At 37.9% G+C, this 21,107-nt stretch overlaps 1 protein-coding gene across 5 annotated transcripts; it reads left to right on the top strand.

Annotated features, from left to right (window-relative positions):
- Positions 1-3,020: 3,020 nt before the first annotated feature.
- LOC113683257 (uncharacterized) lies at positions 3,021-19,750 on the top strand. Of its 5 annotated transcripts, none has more exons than XR_016187604.1 (7): positions 3,021-3,504; positions 8,023-8,122; positions 8,479-8,527; positions 9,134-10,331; positions 11,562-11,681; positions 12,757-15,366; positions 19,610-19,750. XR_016187604.1 is itself a non-coding variant. In XM_089209285.1 (6 exons), the coding sequence occupies exons 3-6, from the start codon at positions 8,510-8,512 to the stop codon at positions 15,297-15,299; spliced, it is 3,879 nt and encodes a 1,292-aa protein (XP_089065411.1). In that variant the 5' UTR covers positions 3,021-3,504; positions 8,023-8,122; positions 8,479-8,509; the 3' UTR covers positions 15,300-15,940. The 5 variants fall into 5 exon arrangements, 2 of the variants coding, with proteins under 2 accessions (XP_089065411.1, XP_089065412.1); XR_016187605.1 differs by lacking the exon at positions 19,610-19,750 and adding an exon at positions 18,796-18,814; XR_016187606.1 differs by lacking the exon at positions 19,610-19,750 and adding an exon at positions 18,590-18,605.
- The last annotated feature ends 1,357 nt before the right edge of the window (positions 19,751-21,107 follow it).

Below are 21,107 nucleotides of genomic sequence, written 5' to 3'. Positions count from 1 at the left end.
ATGTTGATATCTTATTTAAAAGGACGATGTGTTTTAATTTGTTCTCAATAGGGTGGAAAAAGAAAAGTAATCATTATGTAGCGGTAGTCCATTTTAAGGTAGTTCCTTTTATGTAGTTCATCGGCGTTATCCACAGACTCACAGACTGAGGGTCGGTGTTTTTTGCATAATTCAAATGTTTTCTAAGTTTCAACAACCTAACGACTTATTGGCCGTTTTTATGCTAGAGACGTTAAAGTTTTCTAAGACGTTAAAGTCGTCTAGAGACGACTTTAACGTCTTAGAAAAAATTTTAACGTCTCTAGCATAAAAACGGCCATTAACAGTTTGGTTAAGCTCGGAAAATACGTCCACAGAGAAACCAAAATAATTTTCGGAATCGCGACATTTCAAAAAAAAACAAAACAACAACAACAACAACAAAACATATAAAGCTGCCGAGCCACAAAGGGAAGAGATTCGATCGAGATACGCTTGAACCTCCAATTATGACCACCTCTCCCAAGCACCTCCCTAGAAACAAAAGTCCCGAGTCATCCTACCCTAGAAAGAAAGTTTTAAATTTGGAGTCCTCCGAGGATGCGATTTCCGACATCTTGGGACCGAGTTAGTGTGTTACAATGCCTCACTTTATCATGTCAAAATGTTGTTTTTTTCCATCAAAGAAAAAAAATTCCTCAGCAACATTTTGCAACGCATACTGACTAAAAGTTACAGATACATTATCATTTGTTGTATTCATTAGCCCTTTAACTCCGAAGATCTAATTGTTACTTCTCCCTTCTGGTTGCTACATATTTCCTTATAAATAAAGTACATAAATATAATGCTAGATCGTGATAACAACTTCTGCCTGATAAGTTTGCGTTTTCTCATTACCTGTTTGCTGGATGATGTATGAATGTTATGAGAGGAATTAACATATATTAAAGTTCACACGGCAACCAGGTGGACAATCAGATATAGTTTGATGCTACTCTGGTTTACAGATTTAATGAATGTGACCGAAGAAGTTACAATTCATAGACCCAATGTTTCGACACTCCTGTCTAATGCCTTCATCAGGGGTGATCTAAACACTGCAACAAGAGGTCCTTTAATATGATCACTAATTAGCGGCCTTTTTTCACAGATCACTCACTCTTTTGGTAAGATTAGTGACTCTACGTACAAAATGTTATACAGTAGTGACGGCTTATGTCCACGTTTTTATGGCTTGCCTAAAATTTATAAACCGGGAATTCCTTTGGGACCCATTGTCTCTTTTGTTAATTCTCCGACTTATGCAATTTCTGGTTATCTTGCGAGAATTTTGTCGCCTGTTGCTGGGAATACTGATTACACTGTCAAAAATTCCTGCGAATTTGCGGATTTCCTAAGAGATAAAACTCTTAACGCTTGTGAAGAATTAGTATCTTTCGAAGTTGTTTCGCTCTTCACTAAAATCCCAGTTGATCTTGCCGTTAAGGTTGCGGAGGAGAGACTCAGAGAAGATGCTTGCCGAGGACAAAGAAGTTCTTTGCCTGTGGAGAATATTATTCATCTGCTGTCTTTTTGCCTCAAAACTACGCAATTTACATATAATGGCACCTACTATCAACAAGTTTTTGGTACAGCGATGGGTTCGCCCGTCTCTGCTGTCATTGCTAACATGCTAATGGAAGATGTGGAACAAAGGGTCTTAGCCACTTCACCGGTTAAACCCTTTTTCTAGAAACGATATGTCGATGATGTTTTTTCTGCGGTATCCGGAAATGAAGCGGAGCGCCTCCTGTCGCATTTGAATTCAGTAGAGCCGTCGATCCAATTCACCCTTGAGCGTGAAAAGGATAGACATTTGCCCTTTCTTGATTTAAATGTGTCCAGAGGGGTTCAGGGTAATTTAGAGACAAGTGTCTACCGTAAACCTACCCACACCGACAAATACCTCGCTTTCGATTCTCACCAACCTATTTGCCATAAAAAGTCTGTAGCCAAAACTTAACTTAGGAGGACTGACTGTCTAACATCTTCACGCGATTCGAAGGCTGAGGAGAAATATGTTTCTAGTGTCCTAAAGGCGAATGGCTATATAAAAACCTTTCTCCGTAACTGCCAAAAACCAGTTACAACATAGTACTCTACTAACTATGGTTACAACTGGTAACGCTCTTGATGAAAGGGAGCCAGCGACTGGTTTTGCTGTTATTCCTTACATTCAGGGTGTTATGGAACCCATCAAGAGAATTTTGAATAGCCACAACGTTAAAGTTGCTCAAAAACCTTTTCGGACTTTGGGGCATATTTTCGCCAAACCCAAGGATCCTGCCACGAAAGAACAACGAACCGACGCCATTTATTCTATTCCTTGCAATGACTGTGAATACATCGGACAGACCAAAGGTCAGTTTGGGACGCGTTTAAAAGAGCATCAAAAAGCGGTTTTCTTGTGAAAAAAGGAAAATTCAGCTTTATCGGAGCACACATGCCTAACTAACCATACAATTGGGTGGGATAATTCTAAAATTATCACCACTAATCGGTACGTGTTACCACCAGTGCCTTTGTTTGGAGGCTTGGCATATTAACTCCGCCCACGCTCATTAAATCGTGACGATGGCGGTTTGCTCCCTGACGCCTATTTACACCTCGTCAGAAAAAAGGCCGCTAATTAGTGATCAATTAGTGACCTCTTGCTGCAGCGTTAGATTACCCCTGATGAAGGCACCAGACAGGAGTGTCGAAACGTTGGGTCTATGAATTGTAACTTCTTCGGTTACATTCATTAAATCTGTAAAGCAGAGTAGCATCAAACTATGTCTCAGCAATTAACATGTAAATCACCTCTGAGAGTTAAATGGTTAATTACGTTTGCAATTTTTTTGACGTGAGATGTCTCAGTTTAAGGGGACTCGACCATATCCACCCCCCTCCCCCACCTCTCTTAAATCTACCAGAGACATTATTTTTACTTTCACCACAACACAACACGTTTTAAACGGGTGGTCTTTTTTTCCATTTCATACGTCATAATCATGGTCATTCCTCAAACTTGTGCCCAGCGTCAGGATGGACCTTTGCAAAATGTAAAAGGAGCTGAATATCACGAAACTTGAACTGATATTGAAAGTTTTCTTTATTGATTTTTTGCTATTATTTATTTATTTGTTTATTTTTTAATGCCTTAATCACTCACTCACCAAGGAATAAGCTCGTCACGCAATCATTCCGTTTGGCTGCTCGCCCCCAGACTATCTCCATTCCGTCAGCAACACGCGATAACGAGGCAGCACTAGATGTTTTCGAATTCCGTTTTTGATCGCGCAGTCACTCGCCTACTCGATCGCGTGCCAGAATTTTGAGGGAATTATACGAAGACTCACCAGAGTTAAAAAGCAGAACATCCTGAAGTGTAAGCATTACGTCAGCGAAAATGTACGCTGTCGACTTTGGTTAAGATCTGAGCTGTCTAGATTTGAGGTCCAATGAGTTCTTCCGTACACGAATGCAACGACTCAACACAAGGTACATAAGTTCTGTTTCTATTGCTCTTTGCGTTCATTTTCGAAAACTCTGTTTACTTTAATAGTGTAGACCTTAGTAATATTCCACTATCACTACTTCATGTTAGATCGATCACAGCTCTGAAACTGAAAAAGGAAAGTAAATTAATCCAAAGCATTTAATTCCGTTAACTTCCGGTTTCGATTCGCCTTAATTAATTCGCTTGGTTTGATGAGCGTTCTTTGCAAAATGTTCCTTTATCGGGGTATTCAAGCCTTGTAGGGAGTTGTGTCTTTAATGTGTAAGCAGATGTGAATGTGGAATTAATCTTGATAGAGTGTTAGCTTTTGTAGTCTTTTTACTGAGTCAAATGCACGAGATTTTGGTAAAATTTCCGCACAGCCCCATACTTCATTATGCATTCAGTTCTTGAATAGAGAAAACAATGACTAAAACAATACATTTCCATTGGGAAAACAGATTTGTTTTACAGTAGTGTGGGGCTATGCGAAAATTTTACCCCGAACATATCCGATGGCTTTAGAAGATATTGGAGACTCAGGAAACTCGACCTTAAAGCGCCGTTTGCATTAGGCATGAGAGTTGGTAGTTATACATAAGTTACCACTCGCTTGCTGAAGAAGCATGAAGGTGTGCATGAAATTATAGGAATGCATAGATAATGATATTGTATGGAGTTTCAAAATACAAAGATCGAGATTAAGGGCCAAAGTGTCCTCTGAACATTTGGAAGATGATGATGTTAAGTTTGTAGACAGCTGAACTTGGACATTGAAAGTGGCACCTATCCTTTGTTGTTTTTATGATCAATCAGAGGTTACATGTATTCCAAAGATGAATTGTTCATTGTTTCCTGCAAGATAATTGTAGACATGCTTGTTTCAGGTGGCAAAAAGTCAGGTAAAAATAAATTACTCCAAAGCCTGTGAAAAGTCAGGGAATTTCACTTTGAGTCAGGGAAAATTTGTATCTTTGAAACAAGTTAGAAAAAAGTGAAATTTCAAGTAAATCTGAATTTGTTCATCTCGTCTTAGCCCTCCTCATGATAAAAGATGATGACAGTTTCCTCTTTAATATTGATTAATATGTACATTGTTTTGAACAGTTGACAGATTGATTTTCTTCAACTTTATTCATTGTTTTCTTACCTTTTAAATTCTTCAGCACACTTTCATGAACATGAAAGGTATTGGTGTGTTGAAATAAGCATAGGGTGTGCATTAAATTAAAGTAATTGTATATAATGACATGATTTCAAGGGTAATTTGTAATATTTCAGCACAAGCACAACTTTGAAAGGCAAACCAAATTGCATGAACCTTTGCGGTGAGTGCATTTTAAAAGACTTAGAGTGCTGATTTATCCCAATTTGCGTGAGATGAGTGGTGCAATCACATGTGAATAATTTACATGCACAGTACATTGAAAAATGTGACTCCTGTTCCCATGACCATGTTTAATTTGTGCTGTCTTTGCTCGGGGAATTAACTGTAGCAGAATCATTTAGGCATTCTTTTAGATTAATCTGATCAGTGAATTAAATTGATTTTGCACAGTCATGCAATATTTCAAATGGTAGGCAAACTTTAGATATACATGTGCAATTGATTCTGTCCCAGTCACATGGCCATGTGGAGCACAATTTAAGATTTCCCTCTTAAGTTCTTTGATCATTTTTATTTCTTTGTTTCATGGACTTTTGCTGATTTGTTTGAATATGTGATTTTTTTATTTTGCCTTTTTCAAGCAATACAAGGAATAAAGATAAATGTTATGGTATAACAAACAACAATATGGCCTATACAGATGTAATCAAGATTATGCAGACATTTACTCTGTATGCAATTGTTTACATGCAGAGTTTTGCTTGAATTATAATTTAAAATACTTACACTTAAGCAACATTTTATCCTAAAATTATCTTGAGGAAAGTCTTGAATCAATAACAAATATGTTAAGTTCAGTGATTTCATTGGCTCTCTAGGATACAAAGATTAAGATTAAACAAATATTGAGCCAAATGAATAGACAAGACTTTTTATTGGTCTACTGGTGAAATAACTCACTTGGAATGTTTGGAGAACACATAAAAAGTTTGTTCATCACTCCCCTCAGGCTTGTGAGTTGGATATTTCCTCTTTTTCTCCCAACACCCTGTGTGGGTTATAAGTAGAGTGCATTTCAAGTGAAACTTGGGATAAATCAACATAAGTTAATTTGAAGAAGGCTGGCCAAATTTCATAAGCCTCAAGGACAAGTGCAATTTGAAGTCATTTTTAAGAATTTTGGTAGAAGATGAACTTGCTTCAACATTTTAACTTTTCTGTCACAAGTAATCAAGCATTTCCACTCTTTCTCAGTTTAGTATGGCTGAAAGTGTTTATGATGTGAAATTTTTTGGTGTTTTCTGGTTGATAGCTGTATTTTAAATTTGAAATAACCGACCTTAGTGCCTAGCAAGTTTTCCTTGCATTGAAAATACAATTTGGTGGCCAAAAAGAGTCCCCATTTGATCTTTCCACATTCTTTTTGGCTGACAATTTGCAAGTGAAGAACTGTGAGCTCTTTGTTGTTGTTTATTTCACATGCTTGAGACATGTGCTCATTATAACTCCCTGTCTTTCCACATAACTACATTTGCACTTTTTTTATCATATAAAAATCCTCCCAACTAAAGTTTCCATCATATTTTAGTAACAGAAATACATCATTTGTAAAAAAGATCAAGCCCTTTCCTAAGCTGACCGATATCCTGTTGCCTGAATTGTGCAAAACTTCTGGTTGATACTGGCATTAACACAAGTTCAAAGGGGCCAAGTATTCTCCTACCTAGTTATTGGTTTTCTGAAAATCCACCTCATGCACCATTAGTTCACTCCTGCCCTCAAGAAACTAAAAGTAGCAACAGTGGCAATATCATTGTGATAAAAGAACTGCAACAAGATAAATTGTGAAACACAAATATTTATGGATTAGATGGTAGTGGATCAACCAATAATCCCCTCATTGTAATTTTCTTTATTCTTGTCTGCTTGATATTGAATTTGCAGTACAGCTCAGGGGTAGATGGCCAATGCACGCACAAAATGCATGTTTTTGGCATTCTGCACCAAAAAAAAATCATAGGTCTTTTGTTAGTCAATGCAGTGAGCTTGCTAATTGCTATTGCTGTGTTATTGTAAAGAGGGAAATCTGTCTTGGTCGCTCATAGGAGTTAAAAAAGGTTGAAAGAGAAGACTGGACTTAGTATCCTGACTGATCTGGACAAATGGAATATGTTTATCCCTCCTGTTGTAGGCCACCATCTCAAATTTTATAATTGGTGAATGTTCAAAATGTATTTCAGCCTGTAAAAATTCTACAGTTTTGACTTGCACAGTGAACCAATGAAGTTGAATATCTTGAGACAGTCTGATTCTTCCAGAAAAGACCAAATTATTTCAAGAAAACCTGCAATTGTAACAATTAATTGAAGAACAGATATAATAATTAAAGCAACACAAACGGTCAGGGTAGTTGAACTTTGATTATCCAGACCTTAATTATCCAGATTCAACAGTAAATAAAATTAAGATTCACTTTCAAAATGCTGTATCATTTTTAGTAATATACAGTGTGTACAGGTATAAGCTGCTTCTTTGCTTACATGCAAATCTGAGTTAGTTGAAAAATGTTTTTATATCATTCTATATTTCTTGAATCATTTGATCTTAGAAATGATGTAGAGAAAAAAAAGGTCATATTTCAACATATTTTGTGTAATTTTAGTTCTCCAGTACTCAAACTTTTAACCCCCAAGAGTGACTAGCATTTACGCTGTAATTTCTCCTTACCATATCACCCCTGAATCAAACATTAAGGTCATGAGAATAAAGGAAATGATCACCAGCTAAAGAAGCTCTTGATTATTAACCATTTAACCTCTAAGAGTGATTGGCTTCTAATTTCTCATCACAGTTTCACCCTTGAATCAAATGTCAAGGTGATAAGAATAATAGAAATAGTCACCAATTTTAGAAGCTCCAGATTGTCAAACAGTTTCTCCTTGTCATTACCACAGGAAATGTGGAGAGATCAGTGTTCAGAATATCATTTACTATTGTTTGGGTGTAAAGGGTCAAACAAATTCCCCTTGTCAGTGTAACAGAGTGAACCAGGACTTCTGTGACTTAGAACTGTGTGACAATGTAGTCATTTGGTTAGGGAATTTTTGTAGGATTTTGTAACTTTAGTCTTTGAAATGGGAGCCCTTTTTGGCGGTCTCATGTTTCAGATATTCAGAGATTTTTGCTTCTGTCTCACCTACTTCAAGTCTAACAAACTGTAAAGCTCATTTGCAGAAAATAAACGTTGTTGGGTTTTGAGAGGAATTCGGGATTTGTGTTAGTATTTCTTTATTTACCCACTGCTACATCAGCACCTTGGGAATTGATTAGAGAACTATAGAGAGAGTATGCATACTGATGCTGGGTTGGGTTAATTCCTTACATCTCATTGGAACAATTTTTTTTTACACAGTTACTTTCAGGGGTAAGAGAGTCATGTTGGGACTCAAGATCTCAGTGGACTCCTTACCATACAAGGGATATTTTCTGTGGATGACAAGACAGAATGCAAGGTAATACTGGTTCAGTTTTTCCTCTTTGGTACTTGCTTACTCAAAAAAGTTATCATGTAAAAGTTTCCTTCCAGTGTGTGGCTTTATTGATGCTACACCCCTTGGAGTTTATTGACATTAACTATATGAAGCTGTTTGAGTTTCCTCACCCACAGTTTTCCCTCTATAATTTTCATTTGTGGTACTGTTCCATTTTTTTATATTTTTGTATTTTCGCTTACACTAATTACTCATTTGTATTTCTTAATCTTTTAATTTTCTCTCATTTGCCAACTGTATTTAGCCCATGTTGTCCAGTGAAGTAAAGTGAACAAAATGACTTGAAATTCACAATTTTTCCTTTTTTTTACATGTAGCTTCAATATTCAGCACTAAAGGTCTCTTGTGATGTCTGGGATATCAAAGGTAACAATAATGTGATAGTTGAATCATCTTGTAGGTTTGTGTAGTTTCCTTTTTACCATAATGGAATCACCTGCCAAAGCAGCACATGTAACTTTCACTGTCTGTTAAAGGTTCTATTAAGAAATCATTAGACTTTCAAAACTGAAAATTAAATGATATATTGATTGGTTAAATTTTTTACAACCATCAAATAAAATAGTCACTTACCAGTACATGCAGAGTTTCAAAAATAAAAGAAGTTAATAGTCTTGTAGGAGAATATGTTTGTTATGTGCATTCTGTGCACAGTTACATCTTACTGTACATGTCTATGTACATAGAAGTCAGGAAGTCAATGAAACTTTGAAATGATGCATCTCATGCATGTATCTGACTTTGTGCTATTATAAGCAGAGCCCCCCTGCAAATTTGGAAAGAAATTGATTTATAACATATTGCTGCTGCAAGTCCTTGCCAAGAAGCTACTATCATAATAGTAAAAATCATGTAGGCACAGCTGAGCACCATAACATGACGTGTGCAATTTTTATACATGTATTAGCAATTCCATATTCAGTGTAGGAAACTTGTTGATTATTTTTAAGACTTCATGTTTTGCTTTGTTAGGATTTTGACATTCCTAGTGTAGCCTCTACCTCACAAGATGGCCAAGAAAACAGGGCACTGAAAGTCACTTTGCTAAGCAGAGAGTGGAGATCATCAACTGATGGAGACTTATCAACCATCAACAGAGAGCTAGCCATACAGTTAGCTAAACACTCTAATGTGGAAGTTAGTGTCTTTCTTCCAGAATGCAGTGAAGAAGACAGGAATGATGCAGCACGTCATCATGTGCAGCTTGTTGAAGCCGAAAAAGGGATTGGTCGGAATCCAGTTGACTGGCTGATTAATGTCCCAGATGGACATGTCATGGATTGTGTAGTAGGACATGGAGTAAGTCTTGGCAAACAAGTGCAGTTCATTAGAAAACATCACCACTGCAAATGGATCCAAGTTGTTCACAGTGCTCCAGAAGAACTTGGAATTTACAAAAACATTCCACAAGGTGGACAACTGCAAAAAGCGGAGGTAGAATTGTGTAAGATGGCTGATCAAATCATAGCAATTGGACCCAAACTGGCAGATGCTTACAAGCATTACCTTCGTGGTAGTAAAAAAGACCAAAATGTCTTTGATCTCACTCCAAGCATTTTCTCTGAATTTTTGAATGTTGAGCAAGTCCCTGAAGAAGGAAGCACTTTCAATGTTCTACTCATTGGAAGTGGTGACAGCTGTGAAGATTTCATATTGAAAGGTTTTGATGTTGCAGCTCAAGCAGTTGCTGAGTTGAAAGATAAGTCCTACAAACTCAAGTTTGTTGGTGCACTAAGAGGGAAAGAAGGTGAAATAGCAGATAAGTTGCTTCAACATGGTATTGATCGTAATCAGCTAATTGTCCGCAGCTTTTGTGACAGCAGAGAATTATTAGCTGACTTATTCTGTGAGGTGGATCTCGCTATAATGCCATCCAAAACTGAAGGATTTGGAGTCAGTGCTCTTGAAGCCTTATCTGCTGGTTTACCTGTACTTGTCAGTGGTAATTCAGGACTTGGAGAAGCTCTGAAGGAGGTGGCTCTAGGATCACAGTGTGTGGTTAACTCTGAAGATCCAAAAGAGTGGGCCAAAAAAATCCAGGAGGTACGACACAAAAAGAGGGAGGTGCGACTCTTGGAGTCAAGGCTTTTACGTGAAAAATATCTGGAGAAGTACAGTTGGGAAGGGCCCATTGGAAGTCTTGTAGAGAAGATGCACAGTCTCATGTTTGGTAGGCTAGCCTCTGCATTAATTAGTTTTTGGGTAAAATCATTGTAATTAAGACAAGTGAATTAATTGATACTAAGTACTCTTAATCAGAGTCAAAAAACTTAGTTTTTCATTATTTTGTTCACCAAGTGGTAACATGGGTTCTTTATTTCAGTTGCCAGAAGGTAAAATTGGCCACCAAAAGTTTGATTCCTAAGATTTTGGTGTCACTGCAAAAAATGAAGTGAAGTTTCAAAGAGGTTTATTTTGATAATCAAATGAAATTTTAACAAGGTGTTCTTTACCAGCAGTCATCTTCACACTTGAGGGCACATGAGTGGTCATTAAGTGGTTGTCTGCAAGTGTGGGTGCCTTAGGACCATGGGAAGTTCAGGGTGGTGGCTTCCTCCAGCTATGAGCCATTCTCTTGGTTCTGACAACCATTCTATGGTTAGCTTGCAGATTCTTAGTTCAGAATTGGGACTCAGTCTACCACTCTTAAAAGACCTCTTACCACTGTCTGCTTTAAGCAGCATGGAATTTCAAAAACCTACAGCTGTGACCACCATGTAGAACTCTGACACAGTGGTGAATGCTGACTGTGAATGACTACCACAATCATGCTAAGAAGATATTTTCAAAAATTTCACTAAATTCTATTGTTTTAATAAATCAGCCAAACAAAAATAGATATCTGCCAACAAAGGAAGAAATGGCTCTAATCTCCTGATTAGAAAAAAAATTGTTTATCACAAAGACTGGCCAATTAATAAAAGTCAAGAAAGTAAAAAGATTGATGAAAGTTTTAATTATCAGACACAGGGATACTTGATAAAGAAAAATTATGAGTTGCACCTGAAGGGAGAATAATTACCTTCAGCTGCAAATGAGGGGAGAATAATCTTTAGCTGCAAATGAGTGTCCATTGAATTCCTCAGATGTATTGAGCTGTTGTAACTGCAGTAGTTGTTTTGTAGTAGATGCGCATACAGTACATAAACACTTATTGGAGGTTGTTTTGAAAATGTTGACACTTTTTGTACCAAAAGGTGGTAAAGGACAGCGGTGTAACTCAATATTCAACCTTCTGAAGCAGTTTGCAAATACTCAAACTTATCAGGTAGAAGTTGTTGTTGAGATTTAACACCAAATTCTTATAACTAAGTTACCAGGGAATGTTTAGCAGATGGAGGGGAGAGTTGACAATCAGATTTGGGAGTTAAAGGGTTAACTGATGTTCTGTCTCTTTTAGCTCTAAAAAGCTCCTCTGGTGATCAATCATTTCCTTTATCCATGGAATGTGGACAGTGTCCTCTTCCTTCAAGTTCAGTGCCTCAAGCCAACCTTGTTCAAGAGAGAAGTCACTCTCAAAGTTAGTGAAATTTATTACTACACTTTTAATTTTTCATGTGAAACAATGTTTATTATTATTATTATTATTAGTGTATTTCCTATAATTATAATGCTTTGTTTTCAGAGACATAAACAGTACAGTTTTTGTGTATTGTTATTTTTATCGCTTTTAAAGAAATGTTCCAAAACATTCAAGAATTGGTCCAAAGGGGAACATATGAAACTGGTTGCCATGGGACCAGTGTTAATGTGATTTGTTATATGGCACAGTGAAGAAAGTAGAGGACACAATAGGGAAGCCAATCAAGTGCAATTACCACAATGCTACAATTTCACATTACCTTCACCCTAACCTCAATCATGCTATGTTCATGTGCAGTGGTGGTCATATGTCAACAGTGGCCTGTACAGTGGCTAAACATCAATGTAATGTACAGTCTCATAAAATACGTTCTGAGGTATTTTCGTTCCGAGGCAGAAAACTTATCAGTTGCAAGCGGGAGAAAACCGTGTAAGCAAAGATGATTGCGTTACATTGCAAACATTTATTGAGCAACTGTGAGACGAAACGTGACATAGTAATAGAAAATAGCGGAATTTTGCTGGCGTAGGCGAAGAAAGATTTGGATCGCAGAAGCTAAATTTGACAAATTTTGCAAACGGAAATTCGATAAACGCAGGATACTATTTTGTGCTGTTTTTGTTGACTATGTATGCGTTTATTTTTGCGGAGTTGGATGTTTACCGTAATTTTGGATATCTCCGTGACTTTCCGGAACCTTGGCTTTTATGATAAGAGCAAACCTTGCATTGCTATAAGACCAGTTATTATAAGTGATAACCATGGTTCTTCTCTGGATTAAGTACTTCATGCACAAGTGGGCCATAGGTATTCTTTGATTTTGTGTCTAATGACTTATACCGCTGCCCTATCTTTTGCATAAGCGGGCCCCTATTTACGCGGCGAAAACAGGCAAACGGAGTTTTTGCCATGCAGATTTTATCGCATAAGTGTGTTACGTGATGACTTAATTATTAGATGCAAAAGTGATAATTATTAAGTTAAAACAGCAGATTTTAATTTATCTCTCCAGGTTACCCTGAGAAACTTGTAGAGCTGATCAGACGAGAGTACAAGGGAACAGTATTGTGTCCCTTCCCTTGGTGTGAGGAAGAATTGCAATTCGAACTATCTAAGATATTTACAAGACTGACGATTGTTGGCCGGAAGAAAGAACGAGGAAAGTTGACAGAAGACTCCGTCAAAATGACCGAGGTCTTTAGACCATTCAGAAATTGTAAATGTGAATGTGAATGTAAGTGTGAACGTAAAAAACCAAGAGTGGTGTTGATCGAAGGGGAACCTGGGATGGGAAAAACCACTTGCTGTCAGAAGCTTGCATATGATTGGTCTGTAGGGGGCATTCCAAATGAATTTTCTTTTCCTAAAGCGGAGATGCTTCTTCGGCTGATGTGTCGTGACATGAAGACTGCTAAAATTGAGGATGCTATTGAAGATCAGCTACTACCACGTGATGTCAACGAGAAAGACAAGGAGAATTTTTTCTATTTCATTCGTCTTTATCAATCTAAAATCTTGCTGGTACTTGACGGATTGGATGAATTACCGCAGAACCTGTTGAAAGAATTTTTGCCTTTAATTAAAGGAAGAGTTTTACCTTTAACTTATCTCATTTTAACAGCTCGACACGAGGTAGGGATAAATGTTCGGCTACACAGTGACGCACTGTTTGAGATTAAAGGCTACACCAAAGAAGATGCAGACAGTTACATCAAGAAGTATTTCAGTTGTCACGAAAAATCAAGGCTTGCTGGGAAACTAATCAGGAAAATAAACCACGACTCACAGCTTAGGGAATTGACTGCCAATGCACTGAACACAGCTCTTCTATGTCTTGTTTTTGAAGACACTAGCGGAATATTGCCTCACAACAAAACCTTGTTGTATCGTGAACTTGTTGACTGTGTTCTGAGGCGATATTGTTCTAAGAAAGAAATCCGTTTGTGCGACAGAAGTCCCATAGACAAATACATGCAGGAGCTGAATCAGTTGGGCAAGGTAGCTCTTGAAGCTCTGCTGAAAGATCAATTAGCTTTCACTCCAGGGGAGCTAGAGAGTCAGTCAAAGGAATTCCTTCAGCTTGGATTTCTTTCTCGAAAAGCCAGTGTAAGCAAAATCAGACCGAAGCCAAGTTATGCATTTATCCACAAGACTTTTCAGGAATTCTTTGCCGCATTCCATCTGTCGCTTGAATTGGAAACTGCTGATAGGGACCAGACGGCCCTGCTGACTCAGCTTAGTCCTGTTGATAAGTATTGGCAGGTGTGGAAGTTTTTGATCACAATGGTAGCAGGTAAAAGTGAAGAAACAGCTACTTTCCTGGTTTCGAGACTATGTGCTTCTTTTCAGCGTAAAAAACCTAGGAAATCGGTAAAACGTCAGTATATAAGACAACCTTTAAATTCGAGCGACTCTGAGGACGACTCTGAAGACGACTCTGAAGACGACTCTGAAGACGACTCTAAAGACGACTCTGAAGGCCACTCTGAAGATGACTCTAGAGGCGATCCTCATGACGAGCATGACAAATCGCGTAGAGGGGATGAGGGGAGATGGAGAGCGATTGGTGGAATCTTTGCAGAAACTGATGAATTTTCCTTTTTGGAGAAAACAGTTGATGCTATTGCTCAGTGTGAACAAGGTAATAATAAACTTAGTTCCTGTCAGATTAAAATGGCCCGTACGCTAGCTCGTTGTTTTCCTCAGGATGAAGTGGTGATGAAGGAAAGTTATCTCCCTGCTGATTCCTCTCCTTGGGACTCTCAATTTTCACTCGTTTTCTACGAATATCTTGAAGGCAACCGCAAACTGAAAGGATTAGTTTGGGGAGTATCAGCTTCAGCAGCACTTGCAGATGTCCTTAAAGCGAGTCATACTCTAACAAACTTACATTTGAAGACCGGCTGGTGCATTAAATCACTAACTCAAGTTCTTCAGGCGAATCACACGGTTACACATTTAAATATGTCTTTTGCCAGAGTCAACGATGTGCAAGCGAAAGCACTCGGAGAATCTCTCCGGTCAAATCACACTTGGACTCATTTGTCCATAGCTGGTAATAGGATAACACATATTGGAGTTGAATCTTTAGCAGACGCTCTAAGATCCAATAAAATATTGAAGAACTTGAATATTGGAAGTAACAACATTGGTGATGAGGGAGCCAAAGCACTCGGAAAAGTTCTCCAGTCAAATCACACTTTGACTCGTTTGTCCATAGCTTTTAATCAGATAACACATATTGGAGTTGAAGCTTTAGCAGACGCTTTAAGATCCAATAAAATATTGAAGAACTTGGATATTAAAGGTAACAACATTGGTGATGAGGGAGCCAAAGTACTCGGAAAAATTCTCCAGTCAAATCACACTTTGACTCATTTGTCCATAGCTTATAATGGGATAACACATATTGGAGTTGAAGCTTTAGCAGAAGCTTTAAAGTCCCATAAATCATTTAAGGACTTGGATATCAGATGTAACAGCATTGGTTATGAGAAAGCAGAAGCGCTCAGAAAAGTTCTCCTGTCAAATCACATTATGACTCATTTATACTGATACTCAGATACTGGGTTGTGGAGAATGGGTTTGCTCATCGCATCGTCATCACATGGGTGATCAAGGGGTAAGAGCTATAGCACACGCTCTCCGATCTAACAGTTCGCTGACTCTCCTAGGTATTTGTGTAAATACTTTAAGTGACTCGTCATTCGCAGTGCTGGGAGAAGCCCTTAAGAGCTAATGTCAGCATTCATCAAACCAACAGCGGCAAGTCACCCAAATTTGTTTTCCCTCCTACTTTCATATTTTGTAGCCCAATATGTTCTAATAATTTTGGTGTAGTTTTTTGGTAAAAATTTATTTTAGTTTTCGAGAAATAATTTTTTTCGTTCGACCGCTCAAATATGCAAATTTTCACCGTGAATATTACCAGAGTTGTGTGACCTCATGTAACGAATGTACTAGACCTACGGTATTTCTGTGAACATAATCCTTTGTTTTATCATCTAAACTTAATCCCCTGTCGTTATTGAAGCTGGCAAAGAAATATTTATTTTTTGGTGAATATTTTTGTCCGACATACTTTCCCTATGTCGAAAAGTAGTATCAAAACAAAGGAAGTTTTATATGATACAATCTACTGAGGTTCAAGTTCTTAAAAGACCAAAGGCTAGTTATAAAGTTACTGTAAAAATTTCCTTGTGTATTTGTGTTGTTCTATCTTGAGACGAACTCAAAGTCCGGCAAAATTTACTTGATAACGACCATGAAATATACATGGTGCGCCTTCTTGTCGCCACCGTCAACTGGCATAAATCACTACAATTTGCAAAAAAATTTAACATAACACACGATGATCTCGTTTATTATGCTCTACCACATTCTAGCCAGATTTGAGTTCCAGTTTAAATATCTTCTCTAACTTATTATATCAGTTGCGTGACAAGCGTGACACAGAAATTCAAAGATGAATCAACCTCCGAAATACCAAGAGATGGGTTTTTTTCCTCTTTGCATGACATCTAGAAAAACCTTTCAGGAATTACTGCATTCAGAAAACTAAAATGTCCAGATCCATCAATGATTCCTTCGCCGGCTGATGTCAAAGTATGGTTACAGTAGTCGATTTGATTGACAAGCTACATACTGATTTAGCTAACTGATCTGTTTTATAAGCGTCTCATCTTACATGCTAACATGGAGATTTGCTATTTAGTTAAATCGTTCGCTGGTGGAACTTGTGGGTTTAGTTATCGAGAAGACCAAGTCGTTCCCTTGCGTGATTGTTAAAAAGACATTTCATGTCACTCTCGGAGTTGCAAGTTTTCAGATCCAGAAAATGAAGTTGATCTTGTTTTGTCGCGTGCCGGCATCTTCTAGACGCCGAGACACATCGATGATTTTATAAATTGCCCCACACAGATCAAATCTTGGTGTTGGGTGGAATCGTGGTTCCAATAGCAAATGTAGGGTGCCAAAAGAAATGTCCGACTATGGTAAAGGTGGGTTAAGGCGATTCCTACAGCTGATAGGGGAATCGGCAAGCGTGTATCACAGATAGTACTCAAGATGTCTGGAAAATTCGTACAATCTGGCTTTGGTAAGTAGGCTACTTACCACCGTGAGCAAAATTACGCGTGACGTTAGAGTTAAGTTTCGATTGGGAATTGGTCAATAGGCTACCAAAAATTCAGACAGAGGCGGAGTTTTCTCAACTAATGCCTGAACACTTTGTTGGCTTTCCGCCGTCTGGGGGGACGCGTAATTATGCACACTGCGGTAAAGGGCCCTTCCGCACTAGCAACTAGACGCTGACAAAACATGTTTCTTTTCGCCAAAATCACATTAGAATTTGTCCTTGCTAAATGTCAAGTGTGCTACACGTATTAGCACCACCGGGGGACTCCTTTACATAAGAGGGCGGGGTGCGCGCCTGGAATTTCGAAAACGACCGCTATAAAAAAAGGTGCTCTCCTCCGTGTGGCAGTGGCAACAATTAGCCTGTTAAAACAAGTGTTTATGTCCTTTTCCGTCTTTTTCAATGCTTCCCTCGCTCCTACAGAGGATTCATACAAATATGAGAGCCGTGCCGCGTTTACATTGTACAGGTAGAAAAGGTCGTCCAGAATGAGTGTTTCGTTCTGTAATGAAACCCCCAATAAACTCACTCAGAAATGACTCATTTTGAATAAATTTTACGCTGGTTATTATGTGGCAACCGTTATAACTCGTTGTACAAAACTCAATCGGATATCATGTAAAAGGCCCCCTAAAAGTTTTTATCCCAGAGCATCACGCTTTGCTCGCCTGTCTGAATATTAAAAATTTCAGTAGCGTTGAAGCAACAACCCGCTTTTAACTGCTTCGCTGCTGCTGGAACAACGATTAGTGAAGAAAGCACATATTTTAATATTTTAAATTAAACGTAAACAAAAATCTTTATACATGGTAAATATTAACTTGTGTCGGTATCAATTATTGCGTGACTAGCTTATGATACAAATTAGGGAGGGGAAAACACAACGCAAAACCTGAGCTCCTGTCAAAAAGTAATACCCAGACGTAATATAACAATCGAAACGGCTAATAAAGTCATAAATAAACAAGGTAAGGGTGTTATGTTAGACTTTTTTACAAATTGTGGTGATTTATGCCAATTAACGGTGGCGACAAGTAGGCGCACCATGTACATTTCATGGTCGCTATCAAGTAAATTTTGCCGGACTTTGAGTTCGTCTCGATAGAACAACACAAATACACAAGGAAATTTTTACAGTAACTTTATAACCATCCTTTGGTCTTTTAAAAGCTTGAAGCTCAGTAGATTGTGTCATATCGGTCATTGTTAAAACTTTCTTTGTTTTGATGCTACTTTTCGACATAGGAAAAGTATGTCGGACAAAAATATTCACCAAAAAATAAATATTTCTTTGCCAGCTTCAATAACGACAGGGGATTAAGTTTAGATGATAAAACAAAGGATTATTTTCACAGAAATGCCGTAGGTCTAGTACATTCGTTACATGAGGTCACACAACTCTGGTAATATTCACGGTGAAAATTTGCATATTTGAGCGGTCGAACGAAAAAAGTCATTTCTCGAAAACTAAAATATATTTTCACAAAAAAACTACACCACAATTATTAGAACATATTGGGCTACAAAATATGAAAGTAGGAGAGAAAACAAATTTTGGGCGACTTGCCACATTATTTCAAGTTTGTTCGATGGATGCTGACTTCCTCTTTTAAGTCAAACTCTCCTCTGACTCATTTATACTTGCGGGCTGATGGGCCTATTCTTACCGAGTATAACTGGTAATTCATCATTAGAAACTTTCTTAAAGGCTCTTCAGTCACGTAGCACTCAGATGACCCATTTACGTCTAAGTAACTTATCAATTAGCTCATCACGTGTAATACCCCGAGCAGAGGCTCTCGAGGTCAGTGGCACTCTTGAACTTTTAGATTTAAGTTCTAACAAAATTGATCGTTCAGGCGCAGGAACTCTAGCACAGGCACTGAAAAAAATCAAAACCTGATTTATTTGCAGCTGAGTCACCACAAAATCAGTGATGCCGGAGCTGAAAAATTTGTAGCGGTTCTTCAGTGCAATGAGACTTTGATGTTTCCAGGCTTCATGCATAATTGATTGCTAAGCCAGCAAACGACCTCTTTGAGGGTTTGGATGGCCATTTGGCACAAACCGGATATATTTGTTCCTGCGGCTATGGCGTTAAGTGGATTAGGAGTTAATGAGCACCACCTGCGTGTAGAATTTGTGCAACTGTTATAATGTTGGCCCAAAACAGGATTAAAAAGAAAATTTCAGAAATGGTGGAAAAAGATGGTGGTTACACGTACATCATTAGACTTCAACATGATCAAAGTGTGTAATTCATTACATATGCGTAAATTATTCTACTCGTGTCGTTTGAGAGTAAGTGTTCCCGGAGAGATTTGGTTCGAAATTGACGATGGAAAACAATGCTCATACATATGCACGAACCGCAGTGGAGTGCGGTTCGCATAACTACACACCTTGATCGCTTTGAAATCGTCATATACCGAGTACTCTGAGAAACACCACATTGTATTTGGTTTTTTGGTTTCAAATTGTACGCCCACCCGCACACAAACAGGTAAACAATCGTGTCATATTCCCCAGATTCATGAAATATTTTCAAAAGACAGAAAAAAGAAAGACTGATGATGTAACAGCTGATACATCAAGAGAGTTTTAGTTTTGTAGTGATTGACCTATTGGCTTCAAGAAAACCAGTAAATGGAAATTGTCTTTTAATTTGTTGGGATGTTTGCCTCACTGCTAGTACTCATGAACTCATTTTTATTTATTTTTTCTTTAGGGTTGAGCTATGCTAGGTTTCTGCCTGGGATTCTTGTGACCTCTGCGAGCTGTCCTCATTTTTTCAGAATGACTGTTACTCAAGCAGTCCGGTTTTCTTTCTCTGGCATTCAATTACCTGTATTGAACAGTCAAGTAAAGCGGAATCACTCAAACAGTACTAGGGATAGTCGGCACCAATATGAAAATCAAGAGGGTCATCCATTGGCCGCTCAACTCAAATCGCAGACACGTGGAAGACGTAGTTTTGTTATTCGAAAAGAAATGTGAACCTTTCTTCTCGAAAAGGGGTTCAAAGTACCAGTCATGGCCCAGCTTCTGATAGCGTCTACTCGAACCGTCGGTGAGGCGAGGTGACCGCCAAATACAGATTCCACAGAATGCGGGTCAAATGTGATAAATCTTGCTATGTTGTGCTCACATCCTACAAAGCAAGGTAAATTGCAGTGCGTTTATGAGTTTTATAACTCGAAGTGCCAACATTGATTTCGGGAGATAAATATGGAATAACACTAAGTTGGAGATTATTCTTAGTACTGTTTGAGTGGTCCCGCTTTAAGACTGTTCAATACAGGTGAAGACAACAAACCGCTTAATGGAGGTGACCGCTTAATAGAGGTGAAAGTTACAGTACTTTAGGGAAAACAAAATTCCGGACTTTAACAACTGACTGTTATAGACGTTGATTTCATGGAGTAGGCTCTGTATGTTAATTATCACCTTTTAATTAATAGTAACAGATCATCAAAGGTTAAAAAATTGAAGGGTATAAATTGATGTGAAATTACGTTAAATTTAGAAGGATAATTGCAGAAGAGTTATTCAGAATTTAAGGCTTGTTAAGTTTTGTGGTTGTGGCTCGAACAAAAGAGAATGCTGAAAAGTAAAACTTGCAAATGTTGTGCAAAAAATGCAGCCCCAACAAGGATCCTTAACTTTTTACTTAAAACTACTAAATTAATTTGATTAAAATCTGTCAAAATTGTCATTTCTGCCAAGCCGATTTTGCTTTGGCAAATTTGACTAAAATTTGACAAAATCAACAATTGAAAGCCATGAACATTCACTTGGTTTGACAAAATTTGGCCAAATGTGGTATTTTTATAACTGCATGCAGTTCTGGACATGGTGTTGAACTTGACATTTTTAGATGAAATGGCATTTAAATGAAAAAAGTGTAATTGCTCATTAAAAACCTCTTCTAAGCTGTTTGTAGAAGTAATCACCTGATTTTGAGTGCAATTTGGGATAAATCAGCACATTTGCATGAATATTATTATCACAACAATTACCCAGCTAATGCACAGACTAAAAGGCAAATGAGAACAATAGGAGCAAGCTGTTTCAGAGACAGTTCACAGGTTATATACATGAACAAACTTGAACATGAATTATCAATTTCACTTGACGTGTATGGCAAATTTCGCCAGTTGTTAACATGTTGGCTCTTGTTGAAACTTCTGCTGCAAAAGAAGTGCCAGCTCAGCATATCAGTGGAT

This window comes from Pocillopora damicornis, chromosome 6 (assembly GCF_964200805.1).
Source record: "Pocillopora damicornis chromosome 6, jaPocDami1.2, whole genome shotgun sequence".
NCBI classification, from domain to species: domain Eukaryota; kingdom Metazoa; phylum Cnidaria; class Anthozoa; order Scleractinia; family Pocilloporidae; genus Pocillopora; species Pocillopora damicornis.
Note: the sequence above shows the minus strand (reverse complement) of the source record. Positions and strands in the feature narration are given on the sequence as shown.

Excerpts from the sequence above, each read along its gene's own strand:
- LOC113683257 (XM_089209285.1), top strand. Across the intron at positions 10,332-11,561 it reads GATGCACAGTCTCATGTTTG|CTCTAAAAAGCTCCTCTGGT; the intron begins GTAGGCTAGCCT and ends TGTCTCTTTTAG. Across the intron at positions 11,682-12,756 it reads AGAGAGAAGTCACTCTCAAA|GTTACCCTGAGAAACTTGTA; the intron begins GTTAGTGAAATT and ends TTATCTCTCCAG.